The following is a 15,529-nucleotide window of genomic DNA, read 5'->3' as shown; positions in this document are numbered from 1 at the left end:
CATTTAATTCGGAGTCATCACTAAACAAATGAAGTTTAAAATCTACGGTCCACTAGAAACCATATAATTGCTTAAGGGTTGGGAGATCTCACGATTCCTTAACTCAAGCGAATCTCACAGTTGGTTTGCAACTATAGATTCTGAGTAAGGGGCCTCACTAATGGAAAATGAAGAGATTAGGCACCATTTTCTGCTCACATAAGGCGCAATCTCTACTTTTCAAGATTTTTACAGTTTTTTAGGATTCAATGGATTTTTGGCATATTTATATTTGACCACGCTTTGCATAACCCATAAGGGTCGAGCTTGCGAAAATAAAGAAAAAAAAAAACTATCTAACCTTACATCGCAGAGCTAAGTGGTTCCAGGTGGGCTAATAAAGTAAGAATGCAATAAGTAAAATGAATGCAAACTAAATTTACTTCGTAGAGCTAAATAACACTAGGTAGGCAAATAAAATAAATATGCAGTAAATAAGATGAAGTACCAACTAGTCTTGCTTCAGAGAATTTTATATCCTAGGCAGGCAAATAAAGTAAGAGAAAATGAAAAAGGGTGAATAATGCAAAACGAGATAGAACGAAATATGAATGTATTTGATGCACTTTGAATGTGTGGAGTGGAATGCGACTTAAATGAAAGTGGACAAACTCTTAGCTTCAATGACTTCTTTAATGACTTTTTTTGTCTCATATGTCAGGCAGCATGTTGACATGTTGGAAATCTTTAAGGTATATTGAGCAGCACTTTTAGGTGAACTTCAATCCTCGAACCCTCTCTGTATTTTTCCTATATCTTTTGCTGCTCTCTCTCTCTCTCTCTCTCTCTCTCTCTCTCTCTTTTTCGTTCTCTATTTCTTTCTCTTTCGTTCTCCCCCTCTATGTCTCACCTTCCACCGTTGGTCATTTTTCCTCCTCGACAACAGGCTTCTTATATAGGCATTAGCAACCACAATTTGTTGCCAACGGCCGCAGTTCATTGGATTTCGCTGTGGGTGCCTACTATTTAAATAGTAAAACTATATATATATATATATATATTGTACTTATGATATAAAGTGATGATTTTAATATATTATATATAAAAATTAAATGTAAGTATGACTTTTTTATATATTTATTTTATAATAAATATTTATTTATAACAATAATAATTGCATTTTAATATATATATATATATATATAAATATATGTATGAAATGTTAAGATTAGTTTTTATCTTTTTCTATAAACTGTTTAAATGCTTGTATCCTATTCGTTGTCTTTCTCTTTTTGATAATCTTAGTCTCATTGGAAATATAATCCGATAAGTTTCCTATTAAGATTAGAATTTCTTCGATCGGACTCCATTTGACCTGTCAAAAATACGCCTGTTCAACATATGAAATTAGTTGTTTGTAATTTGATCGATTGTCCGTTTTTTATGATCTTAGGCTCATTAAAAATGTTACATGATAAGTTTTTCAATGGAACTAAAATTACTTTAATCGGATCCCATTTGATTAGTTTAAAGTGCAGCCAGCGCTTTTACGACTTTGGCCGCTCGACAATGCGTGGTTTTAGTAAATGAATAAGATCTTCCTCATTATAACTGAGATTAGAGGAAACTTAAATTTGTTAAGAATATTATTTGACCACCTTTCCAATGAACCATAAATCATCTTGATTGGTCAAAGTTTAATTTCAATAACATTATAAAAACTTTGTATACAAGAACGACCGTACTTTCCTTAACTTGAAGTGCGACCTTTCACGCCTCAACACAACATTATACAAGAATACTAAGTAGTGCAAAACGTGATCCTTGGGTAGATAGAGTTCATTTTTATCATTTTTCCGCACATCAGTTGTTACGTATAGAGAGTTCTTGAATTTTTGGAGTTCAGATGCACAGCTGTGATCGAATCGTTACTAAATTTGGTGCTAGCCGATTGGGTCCACTGATTGTCTCCGAAACGTATTGAGTATGTTCCATATTTGACCCATTTGGATTTTCAATTATTTATATGTCAGTATGAAATAATCTATTGAAGTTAAGCTGAAGCTTAAAGAGTGGTTTATCATCATTTTATGTGGGGTGTCTACACTATCTTAGAACTTTTCAAATGAGAAATAATTTTATATTTCTCTTTATGACTTTATATATTATTAGGCCAATAAATATGATGTTGCAATTTTGGACGATGGGTCATATTCAATTAGCCAAATCAACGGTAGATGGACCAGCATTTAAGAATCTCTGCTCATATTGAAAGATGCTGGCCATCACTTTTGACACTTTTCAAGTTGAGTGTGGACCATGTTGTATTTTTCTCTTTGGTTATGCATATCGTTAGCCACATATAAGATTTTGGATAGGTAGGTTGTTGTTCAATTATTCAAATATAATCAATTTGTTAATAACATGGCAGATGAACTATGATCTAAAAATCTCCACTTAATTTGAAAGTATTGTGAAAAAATGCATTCCATAAGTTTCTTTTCATTTTCTTTAACTATGACTTTATATTTTTTCTCAATATTATTTTCATTTCCAGGTAATACTTAATTAGATATGTTAAACTTTAACCCCTTGAATCTAATAGTACTTGATTTAACCACTTGAAATAGAATTACATAATAAAAACCAATGCAAATCTCATGCTCAAAGGCTTTTTTCATCAAAAGTGTCGAATTAAACAGAAGACGATATATAAAGTTTTTTTTTAAAAAAATGCAATATGCTTAATTCGTTGGCAATACTACATATCTTTCCTCTTTACTAAAAAGATAAGAAAAACATAACATTTTTTCCATTTATATAAAGAATATTAAAAAAACTATAAAAGATAAAATTAATAAAATACTTCTCTCCACTTATGATATTCACTAACTAGAGTATACAATAAGAGAGAGTACGTGTGCAAAGACAAAAATAAGGCTTCAACATCCGTACGTACGGATGCACAGCCTCAGTGGAGAGATGTGCTGACTGCAGATGTCGATTGCTTACGTTTGGTTGCCAATCTTGACATTTTTCAAGTTGAATGTAAGCCATTGGTGTATGCCTCTTTATTATGATATATGTTTTTGAAGGGAATAATTGTAAGGTAACCATTAGTTAGCTGTTCCAACAGTAGAAATACCATTATTTAAGAATCTCTGCTTGGGTTGGAAGATCCTTACAGCCAATCTCGGCACTTTTCAAGTTGATGTGAATTATTGGTGTATTTCCCTTCAAGCGGATTGCGTATTGAGTAACTCAGTACCCTTAGCGTACTGAGTAAACTGTGTGGGGTCCACTGTTATTTATTTATTTTATCCACTCCGTTAATCCATGTTAACAGATAATTTTAGATCTTAATCCCAAAAATGAAGCAAATTAAAATTTTAAGTGGACTACACTACAGGAAACAGTTTGATTGAATCTCTACCATTGAAAATTTTTTGAAGGCCAAAAAAGTTTTGGATGAAACTGATGTTTGTGGTTTCTCTTCATATATGTCTTTGTAGTCTTATGAACAGATTGGATGACAAAAAAAAAATTTACTTTAGACCCTAGGAAGGTTTCAACAGAGAAAATCATTATTCCACATTATTTCCTGTGTAATGTTCCACTGGATTTATTTCAATTTTGAGATCAACCCATAAAATTAGCATTAAAAATGGATGGACAGTATGGATAAACCACGTACATTCACAGTATGCCCAACTGAGTTTACTCAGTACGATAAAAGCGTACTGAGTAACTGATGTGAATTATTGGTGTATTTCCCTTCACCCCATATATATTTTTAGCCAATAATTGTAAGGTTCTGATTTTGTTTAAGTGGGTCATGTTTCAATTATCTAAGCCATTAGTTCATTGCTCCACCAGTAGATGGACGGCTATTGAAGAATCTCTGCGTAGGTTGGAAGATCCTGCCCACTAATCTTGACCCTTTTGAAGTTGAACGTGAACCATTTCTGTATTTCTACTCATGACAGGAGATATATTTTTAGGTGAATAATGTAAAGTAATGATTGTCTTATGAAGGATATTTTTGTTCGATGTTCAATCAGGACCGATCTCAACAAACGAACGGTCTGGATCGCTGTTTATGGCCCCACTTTTCCCAAGTAACACCCGAGTATACTGGCCAAATCATTGGTCCGGTCGAGGACTTTCCTCTTACCAGACACCTCCGTAGACGGCCCATGACTGTCCTACTCTCACTGGGCCCACCAACGCCATAAACAAAATGGAAACGGATTGGCTACTCCCCCTACCCTATGTGGGCCCCACCATGATGTTTGTATTTCATCCATGCCGTTCATCTAGTTTTCTAGATCATTTTATGGTATTAGACCAAAAATGAGTTATATCCCAATCTCAAGTGGACCACATTACAGGAAACAGTGTTTAATGAATTTTGACCATTAAATTTTTTTTAGGGCCATAAAAGCTTTGGATCAAGCTGATATGTTTTTTACCCTTCATCTGGGTCTGTATGACCTAATCAACAGATTGGATGTCAAATAAACAGTACAGTGGGCCTTAGGAGGATTTTAATTGTGGATATCCAATCAATATTGTTTTCCTGTGGTGTGGTCCACCTGAGATTTATATTCCTCTCATTTTTATGATCAAGCTCTAAAATGATCTTTAAAAATGGATGAACGGAATGGAGAAAACACATACATCATGGTGGGGCCCACAGAGCACCGACCACCAGCCACGGGGCTGGTGGCAGAGGGAGTAGCCAATCCGTTCCCAAACAAAATAGCCGACAGTCACGTGGGCCCCACGAAGACTCCAGCATCTAAAAATCCTTCTCGTCAATCGGCCTCTCACCACATGAGTCCACTCCGCGACTCGATCGCCTGCAGCAAGTGTTGTGGGGCCCACCGTGATATCTGCGTCACATCCAATCCGTCCATCATTTGCGTCGGATCATGTTACGAATCGGGTCGAGCTAAAGCTCGGCTCAACTAGAGCACAGCACGGGAAAGAGTGGGATGGGACGACCACCGTTCAAACTATACTGTGGCAGGTTCAAGTATTCGGTAAGGCCGATATTTGTTTCTATCCATTTATCCTTGCGGGGAGCAACGTATGAACGGGTTGGATGGAATATAAACATCACGGTGGGGTCCGGTAAGGTTTCAATGGTAAGCGTCCGCATCTCCACTCTTCCCTATGGTATGGCCCACTTGAGTCGTGCATCTTCATGATTTCCAGGCCCACACGCTACCATCAGATGTCGCAACTGATGGACGGACTGAATGTCACACAGACATTACTGCGGGCCACGCGCAGCTTTTTGTTGCACTGGTTCGCTACAATCAAGTGTTGTACGGGACTCCGTCCTCCTCTCCCATCCAAAAACCCACACCCCATCCCATTTACATGTCCCCGCTCTCTCTCTCCCTCTCTCTCTCAGAATCCAATTTCAGTACACCCTCGCCATGTTATCTGGTGCGAGCCTCGAGTCCACAGATCCATGTGGCTCGCACCTCTTTCTCTCCCTCCCGGACGACGTCCTGGCCATCATCTCCCGCTCCCTCCACCCCCGCGACACATGCAATCTCAGCCTCTGCTGCCGTGCCTTTCAATCCCTGGCCCACTCAGACAAAATCTGGCACGTCCAGTGCTCCCGCCTTCAGCTTCTCCCGCCCCGCGAGCTCACCGAATGGCGTGTCGCGTTCCCCTCGTACAAATCCATATGCCTTTTCCTGCTCCGCATCCAGCCCCTCCTCGGCCTGTGGGTCCACCAAAACCCCGAGCTCGGCAACGTCGTCTACATCATGCCCGGCTTCGCCTCCGTCGTCGCCTGCCGCGTCATCCCTCAGGAGCTGGGTCCATCCGGCATCGACGGCAGTCCCCTTCTGTGGGCCCCAGTCTTCGAGATCGTTGCCCTGCCCGACGGCTCCCCTGCCTTCTTCCTCCACGGCCGTGAGCGCGATTCCGACTACTTCTACCCTGGCTTGCTGAGATCCGTCGAAAGCAACTGCAACGTGCTGCTGCTCGAGGTCGAGCCGCGTGGCAGCAGCGGAGGCAAGCTGTCGCACACGAAGAGCATGGCCCGCCATTGCGATTCGGATGCGGAGCCATCAAGGGCAATCGGACGGTCCAACAGCAGCCTTTCGAGATCAAGCAGGATGGCGGCAACTGCTGCGGCCTCGGCGTCTGCCGTGGTGCCGTTCAGCCGCTTGGCTTTTGGAGACCGGCGGAAGATGCTGGAGCTCGTTGCGAACCAGGTCGGGCTCAAGGTTCCTGATTCTTTGAGTCGCAGCCCGCTGTTTGTGAGATCGGGTGAAGAAGTAGCGAAGGAGATGGTGCTATTGCTGGAGCGGAGATCGTTGCTTGTCCAGATGTACAAGGTTGGAGAGGGGCGTGTTAATTGGTGGGGAATGCCTGGGCTGTGGTCGGATGGGCGCCAGATGGATTCCGGCAAGACAACGAAGAAAATTCTCGACCGTTCAGGGACTTGGCATTCATTGACTGTGAATTGGGATGAGGGAGCCCCTTTGCAGACCGGGAAGAGGAGAAGTGTCGCTGGCTATTTCAAAGACGGTCTGAAACAAATGCTCGGGAGGTCGAATTCAGCAAATGGTAACAGTAGCATGCTGTTTTTGAAGAATGGCTCTCCAAGCACTAGTGAGCGTAAGCATGCTCCCCTGCAGGAATTTCTGAGAGCGAGTGACACGATTGGACTGAGCTTGGTCGCTTCAAAGGTGAAGCTCTCTAGTTATCGAGCATGGCCCAATATGCATGACAATCGCTATGCCCTGTACAAGTTGCCATTACAGGTGCCGGGGCCTGATCATGAATATGCTGGTTTGTGGGGCGGGTCTTTCGGTTGGCCACCTGGACGGCCCACCGAAGACAAGCCAGCAAAGGCCTTGTTCTTCGTTTTGATTTCGTATGATGAGACAGAGGGGCAGCGGATGCTCATTGCAACGAAGATTTTGGAAGGGACCCACTATGTTCTTCATCCCAATGGATCCGCGATGTTTATCGTTAAGGTTGATGAGCCATCATCAGATCCATTCCCATGGGATGTTGATGGAGATTCTGTTCGCGTGGAAATAAAACAAGCTTACCATGGAGAGGGAATTGCAAATGGGTATGGTTTTAGATATCCAGGTTCGAAGCCTGGTGCATTGTTCGTGACTCAAAATGGACTTCTTGCCTTCGTTTGGAATGAAACCAAGGCAGTCTTGACCTTGCAGCGGCTCAACCTACAAAATCTCCTGAAGAGAGGCGAAAGGGTGCCAGCTCTATCCGCAATTTTCAATTTTTCATATTTGACCAAGTCACATTCGAATGTGTTTGTAGGCTCTGCAAGCGCCTCACATTGTTTGCCTTCTCCAAGGTGAGCTCTGTTAGCTCCTCGTGAATTTCTGCCTGCCTATTCGCTTCAATTTATATGGAGATACAAGTAATTGTGATTTTATTAGTTTTATTGCAGATAAATGGTTTTGATTATTGAATGCTTGCAATCTGGTTTAGGACACAGTTTGCATTGGTTGCCATTTAGTAGTTTCAACCCTATAAACCATTGATTGGTGCACTTACTAGTTACCATGGTGCACCACCTCTTGGATGAGCCATGTTATGAAAATTGCACTGTTTGGAAGTTGATGACCAACTGTTCCGGCACCCATTTTTGAAAGCTCAAGAAAAGTTTAAAGCTGTCCAGAAAAGAAGTCCTTAAGATCAAGTGGCTAGAAATATCCAATATGCTTTTTTTTATACGATCGGTTCATTCATGAGGTAGCTTATCTTTTGGTTGGTACGGATAGGTCGGCATATTCATCAATCTTCTGGTTGTGGGGCTTATAACATTTATTAAATGGTATCCAACGCACACTGGATGCATCCTTTTCTGATCTAAAATTTTTATAATCCATTTCCTGCATTAGAGTTTGCGTTGGACAGTACAGGAAAATAAAGCAAGACAATCTTCATCACCTCTATCCTTTTGTACAGTTGTTTTATGGGTTTTGTTCTGTCCATGAAGTTGCATGATGTGCATTCTGTTATGTATTTGGAACACATTGTCTTACGTGTCTCTGCCGGTAAGTCGATGTTCCTTTTGTTTGGTCTTATCCTTTCTCTCTCACGTGGAATTGGAAAAGGCCTATTACAAATTTGTGGTCTAAAAGCATCATTTTAAAATTTTCCATCATTCTAGTGATAGTATTTATTTCCAAATATGCCGTCTTTCCATTCATGAATTCATTCACTACCGTTAAAATTTAGCATATCATGTTATGACATTCTTAACTTGTTCTGCATAAAATTGCCTTGCATCTTGCTTTACAGTTTTCTGATCCAACCGAGAAAAATAGCAAATGCCAATAAGACACCCTGCTTTATATGTTTTCTATTGATGTTATCCTGCTACATAAATGTTGCGAGGACTATTTTTTAATTAGCATTTTCTCTGTGAAGTGCAATTAATTGGGTTATAGTCCTGCCAGGTCAGTTGTTTCTGCAAAAATATTACTGTCTAAGGCCCGCCTAACTAAGTTTTCTCTGTGCTAGCATTTCCACACTGTCTTTCTGCAGACCAGTCCTTGTTATCACATTGATATGGCTTACTTTAGATTTGGTTGTCCATCTGTAGTGTCTCTGTATTCGATCAATGTTGAGATGGATGTCACCGATCCTAAACTTATTTACTTGAACACTGACTGTAATTTTTCTTTCTTTCAAATGTATCCTTATTTTCTCACCAAGCTGTTATTTGCCCTAGGTTAGGTTTTATGTGTAAATTTTTTTTTTGAAAGATAACGATTTCATTAAAAAAGGAGAAAACACAGAAGAACAAAAAGAAAAACAAAGATCCGCTGAGATAGCAGATCAGAAAGTTAAGAAAGGAAAAGCAAATCGCTCTCTACAAAGGAGGAGCCATAAACAGCCCACTCAATAATAGCCCTTTTGGCCTTAGACTGCACAAAGTCAGCAGAATTTGCCAAGTCCCGAAAGCAACGGTTATTTCGCTCTTCCCAAACAGACCACCAAACTGCAAGAAGCGCCATTCTCCAGAGCTTGGTCTTTGATTTGCCAAGATGCACACCGTGCCAAGCAGAAAGAAGGTTGTCGATCTTCTCAGGAAGACACCAGGAGATGCAAAAGGAAAGAAAAATCCCAACCCAAACGGCTTGAATAAACGAGCAGTTAAGCAGAAGGTGGTCGACTGATTCTGCATCACGCATGCAGCATAAGCAGATGTTCGGGATAGTCATACCCCTGCGTCTGAGATTGTCAATAGTGAGGATTTTCTTCCTACCTGCAAGCCAGGCAAAAGCCACTACCCTGGGAGGAGCAGCGTACTTCCACAGGAGAGGCACGTGACGAAGCTGGGTGGAGGAAGTGGAGGCTGACAGGGAAGAATATAGGGATGTAACCGAAAAAACTCCGTTCTTATCGAGGATCCATCTCAGAATATCATTCTTTGAAGAAGGCCAAGAAGTTGAGAGATGAGTCAGCAAATCAGCATATTCAGGGATTTCCCAGTCATGCAAATTCCTTCTGCAAACAATGTTCCAAACAGGCAGGCCATTGATAATCTCGAAATAGTCCGCTACGGATGCATCTTTGTGTGAGGCAAGAGCGAAGATAGAAGGAAAGCGGACTTTGAGCGGAGAGTCCCCAATCCAAATGTCTTCCCATAAACGAATTTTTTTACCATTGCCCAAACCGAAAGCAATGCCTCTAATCACGTCCTTTTTCGTGTGGAGGATATCCTTCCATATGAAGGACGCCTTGCGAGTGGAGGACTCTTTAATCCACCAGCCGTCATTGGAAAGGCCGTATTTAAGCTTGATAACTTTATTCCAAAAACTTCCAGATTCTGTTCCCAGACGCCAGATACACTTGCCCATCAACGCCCGATTCATGTCTTTAAGGTTCCGGATCCCTGCGCCCCCCCCATCCTGGCAATTCCTACACACCTCCTTCCAGCTGAGCAAAGGGAATTTCTGTTTGACCTCCTAACCTTGCCATAAGAAATCTCTTCTCATGTTTTCCAGCGAAACAAGGACCACCCTTGGGCATTTCAAAAGGGACATGAAATAGATTGGGAGGTTGGATAAGGAGGCTTTAATGAGAGTGATGCGACCGCCTAAAGAGAGGTAACGGCATTTCCATCTGGTCGCACATTCCTGAAATAGAGATCCCATGCAGCACTCCTTCTGCCTGCCTTTGCTGCAGCATTCTGGAGAAGGACTCCATCACAATGAGGAATAGAAATGGGGACAGAGGATCCCCTTGCCTGAGTCCCCTTGAACTCTTGAAGAAACCGTGAGGAGATCCATTGAGAAGAACTGAAAAAATTGCCGACCCGACACACGTGTTTAGGTGTGTAATTTTAACAACGTGTTTAGGTGTGCCCAATGAGGTGTAGCAAGGACAATGCCTTGGCTGCAAGTTGGCCCTCAAGGAGGAAGTTGTCTGCTAACCCCCTACCCATGCACACACATACCAACTGAGGAAAAAAAAACCTTAAAAGGAGGGGGTGGGGGGTTGCTCTTGATGAATGGAGGCAATATCTCCAGGGACTTTCCATCTTTTTTCCTTTATCCCTTTGTTGCCCTTGGGGGGGTTGCATCAAAGAAGAAAAAGGGTCTCCTATATTGTCATTTTAGATATGAGAGGAAAAATTGGAAAGTGTCCCAGGCAAACCCAACCCAAATATCTTAATTTGAGTATTTGTGTGATGCGCCTAACTTTTCCATCTCCTAGTTGAAAGGCCCTTAGGTGACAGGTATCTCCTAAGAGACTAGGGGGCAGTGGCCATGTTACAATATTGACAACTATGATTGTGAATATGATTTGTCATGCTCTAGTAGGTGGCCATGGCTGTCCACTTGAGAAGCTCTTGGGGATTTCATAGAACAAAATTGAGGATCAAAACACAATATTTTAGTGGGATTTGATGAATAGAAGCAGAATGGACCATTTTGGGAAATATTGAAAGAATGGATAAACCATCACCTTTTTATTTTTTATTGTAGTTTTTTTCATCTTCTTTTTGTTGTATTTATATGCAGTGGGTCATAATCCACCAAATCATGCCTGACTTGTGTTCAATTAAGGCCCATTTGATTGACTTTCAGCAGGTAAAGCTGTCAGACAGCAATGTTATCAAAGAATGATATGATATACCATTGAATACATGTTAGAAACACAATCAAGTAATGATAGATTCAAGTGTTTTACATTGCTTTCCTGGTTTTCCAATAATTTTCAAGATTTTTGTGCTAAAAAAATCTGCCAATACGTGCCCAATATTGCCCCATATCTAATTCACTTTTGGGCCCGTCCGATTCACCCACCAATACTGTTATTCAAAACCAAGAATACAACATTAACTGATTTATAAGCCCTTGTTAATGTGTTAGGGTATACAGTCCTTGGTGTACATGAGGTGCATTAATATATTCTAAGCATATTGTTTTGGAGGACCACAACATTATGCTTGCAATAGAATAGTGAACCTCATATACACCAATGATTGTGTACTCTAACAGTGTGAAAACTTGAGGTGAACAGCAGAACTTCATAGGATGCCCCATTTTGAACCTGAATTTTTAGTCACAACCACAAAGATTGCACCATCTTGAAAAGAATAAAAAGTAAAAATGCAAAATAGATTAGGCAAAATACATTCATAATTTTATAGAATGTGTCACTTTATATATGAATTCTTGGGGTCCTTGCTCATGCCTCAGTGGCAAGGTGTTCCAAAACGTTAACGGTAGCCGTAATGGCCACCACCTTTACTGTTATGATACGGGCCATTACAGCCCCCGTATCGGCCATTATGGCCCTTTTTTAATTTTTTGAAAAAATTGTTAGGGGACCATTACGGGGCGTTAAGGGACCGTTACAGCCAGTTTTTTCTGTAATGGCTGTTACGGCCGTTTCGACCCCCCGTAACGTGTAACGGTTATGACTGTTACCGTTACGTAACGGCCGTTATGTAACCAATTTTGAATACCTTGCTCAGTGGTAGACTCATAAGAGTTTCAACATGAGGTCATGGGTTCAAGTACCCATTGTGGTGAAATCCCACTGTGGTGTGAGTGCATGTGTAAACCTTAAAAAAAAAAGGATCTGAATTCTTGAATTGAAACAACCAGAACGACTGCACCATCTTGGAAAGTCTGAGACATGAATGTAGAATAATTCAATCTAGCATGAACATACTGCATGCAAATAATACATGGTCCCATGGGCTCACAAAATACTGAGACATTTACATGCACTTAAAAGTCGACTAATAGAGGGGAAGTACAGTTTGCTTTCTGAAGTACGGTAGTTCTGTGTTTGTGCCAAAACATGCATTCAATAGTCTCTCATGTTTTAACGTGGATGCCCCTGGTCTGTGCAGAGGGGGAAGTCCATAGTGGACCTTAATGCTATAATTGCACATCATGATTTCTCACATAGGGATAGTAAAATTTTCTCTCTCTCAAATAAATCTGTCAATGAACAGTTTAAAATATTGAGCAACTAGTTTGCTAAATTTATCTTGTGAGATCAATTTTAGCAATGTGCCTTCTTACCAAAATATACACATTTCATATCGCACTCAATGCAAATGTATTTATGCGGATCTCTTTATGTTTGGCTTGATATTTTGAGTATTTTTGTTGGTTAAACCTGGATATATCTTCTAATTGCTGCATCTCATTGTAATGAAAGTTGTATTTGTGTTCTTGTTAACATACAATTATGCCAATTGAGGTTGACAACATGCCTGCTAGAACAACTTGAAATCTTAACAAGGGAAACCTAGCAAGAAATGTAATAGAGGTTGACGACATGGTTTCTAGAACAGCTTGAAATCTTAATGAGTGAAACCTAGCAAGAAGAATTTCTTCTTCTCTGTCTTCTTTGCCTTCTTCTACAATAATAAGACAAACCTCTGTTAAACACAACATTTATAATACAATAGTAAGACTTTAGAAGAGGGAAATATGTTCTTCTTCTTCTTCTACAATAATAGGACAACCTTTGTTAAATACAGCATTTATAATGCAATAATAAGACTTTGAGACTTTATAAAAGGGAGACCTTCTTCTACAATAATAAGACCAACTCTGTTAAATACAGCATTTATAATACAATAACAAGACTTCAAAGAAGGGAGACATTCTTGGCCATGCATTCCACTCAAGATGTTGAGTGCCTGGCAGACTTTCATGTTAGGTTTCACTCATGAAGATTTCAAGCTGTTCTAGCAGCCATGTCGTCAACCTCTATTAAATATAGAAAGCCTTGGTACTATAGGGTTATATCTTAAAGCTTGTCACATTAAGGTCTGGTCTTCTGAAGGGAAACTAACTTCATTTGTCCTGGAGAACTTCCCTTACCTTGACACTTTAAAACTAGCTTATGGCAAATATATATATATATATATATATATATATATACCAGAAGCTGGCACTTGACGTGTTAAACAGAGAGACCATACTATTAGAATAACAAAAGTCATATCTGTAGTGTTTTTGTTATGTAATCAATCAAAATTTACAAGCGTCTAGTCAATTCAACCGTGATTCTGGTCTGTCAGTAGTCTCCCATTGAGTATGATTTGGATAAGGGTTTCTAAACCTTGAATTCCCCATGAAGCTGCGACTGTAAAGCTACCGCAGCAGACAGCCCACAAAGATATTCTGGTTTGTTGTTAGTAATCTGAATGCAAGCAGAAATGAAGCACAAGCACATTTCATTAGTATCAATCATTGTTAAGTTCACTCAGTCATTTTGTACATAACTGGTGAGAAATTTAAGTACCCATGAATGGAGCTGTCAATGAGCCAGGCCCAAACATGCAAAGTCAATTTTCGATAGGGCTGGACTGACGAGCCCAGGTAGAAAAGTTCAAAATCTGGGCCGAAGCCAACCCCAGGCCTGACCCATTGTCAGCCCTTCAGTCGTGTACCAAAAACATGTAGACGTCAGCTCTTATCACTTTTTTTTTTTTTTACTGTTTTATGTTTCTACTTAAATGAATTCTAACCAGAGCTATTACCTACTGTATAGTTATTGAATCGTATTCTCAAGTAAATCCTCTTTTTCCATGACAGGAACTTTCATTGACGGGAAGTTACACTGATCTATGAAGTGAGCATGTATAAGATACTCCACCGCTCTGATTCCACAGAGTGAATTGAAATCATGCTTGGGAGCACGGCAGCAGCCTATGCTTCGAAGTACAGAAGCTGATTTGTCCTCTTGGTGAGAAGTTCAGCTTTCGGAACTCAAAAGGCTCATCAAGAATTGGCAGTGTTGCCAAAGCTACTGTGAGGAGCTCTGGAATTCTTTTTTGAATTAGCGTAGGATGAAGTGATATATTTTCTGTTGGCTTTGTTCAAACCGATATTGTCTACGGAATTCGAGTATATATGAAATAATTGCAAAGCAATGGATAATAGCATCCTGCATCAGGGATCACTCACATCAGTATGCAAGGAATGGGAAAAATCTGACCAAATGATCCTGCTAAAATTCCATCCACCTATCCAAATATCAGCAGGCCATAGAGGGTGCTCTATTATAATCCCTCTGCATGGATGGATCGATTTCTTCCACTTTTCAATGTGGAGCATATCTTCTCTCTGGAAAACTTGCCTTCCTTGACAGGTACGCAAGTGGTAATTGGTAATTGCACTTCTCTTTTGTGTTGCATTGTTAACTGGAATATTCACAATTGTCCTTTTCATCTGTTTTCTTATGGCATAGCACCAGAACCTTGTCTCTATGATTGTGAAATGGAGAATCTGCAGAAATTTTACACAAGCATATTTACATTTCCAAACACATTACTGAGTAGTGATTTTACTTCGTCAGCATCTAATTTGTCATGGAGCTTTGCTAATCCTGCAAGAATGTACATGCTACACATGTGACAACACCACACATTGGTGTGGGGTTCAACCCATCCATCAGAGGGGTACCACTATGTAGATGGTTGGACCATGAATCTGTTGGAATTAGTGCCCTAGGAAACCATCCATGCCTTTATCCACTAGCCATGTGGATGTGATTGGGCGGATCTCAACTGTTGATTGTGGTGACCATGGATCCTAGATTGAACATGTGATATGCCTTAGACAGATTTAATGTTGCTTTCATTTATTGGGTTTTTTGAGTGATTACTTTGATAGTCCTTGGGAACTTGAGATTGGACATGACGGTCATTGACCTGGGAGAGTCATGGTCCATGGATGGATCTCAGTACCCTATTAGACTATGATTGTCACATGTGCATGGGACACACATGTGGACATCAGTTTATGAGACGCACAGTCATCTTGTATGAGGGGACTGGCTTGGGTTAGGATGGACAGTCTCCACCATCGGGAGCCGACTTGGCATTGGTTTATGCCTTCTCCTTACATTGCACAAGAGTGTGAGTGTACCATGAACAAGTGATCCAGGTTTGGACCTTTGGTCATTCACATTGGTGGATCGAGATCAAGTAAATTGTATGGGGGCTCATTAGCTTGGATTGTGATTGTGAGATCTGGACTTGATGATGCATGAAAAA

At 40.5% G+C, this 15,529-nt stretch overlaps 1 protein-coding gene across 1 annotated transcript; it reads left to right on the top strand.

Annotated features, from left to right (window-relative positions):
• The first annotated feature begins 5,350 nt into the window (after positions 1-5,350).
• Positions 5,351-14,740, top strand: LOC131236582 (F-box protein At5g39450). The gene is made up of 2 exons (XM_058233858.1): positions 5,351-7,336; positions 14,067-14,740. Exons 1-2 carry the CDS (start codon positions 5,427-5,429, stop codon positions 14,077-14,079), a joined length of 1,923 nt encoding a protein of 640 aa, XP_058089841.1. The 5' UTR covers positions 5,351-5,426; the 3' UTR covers positions 14,080-14,740.
• The last annotated feature ends 789 nt before the right edge of the window (positions 14,741-15,529 follow it).

The sequence above is a fragment of the Magnolia sinica genome, chromosome 2, assembly GCF_029962835.1.
Source record: "Magnolia sinica isolate HGM2019 chromosome 2, MsV1, whole genome shotgun sequence".
NCBI lineage: Eukaryota > Viridiplantae > Streptophyta > Magnoliopsida > Magnoliales > Magnoliaceae > Magnolia > Magnolia sinica.
Note: the sequence above shows the minus strand (reverse complement) of the source record. Positions and strands in the feature narration are given on the sequence as shown.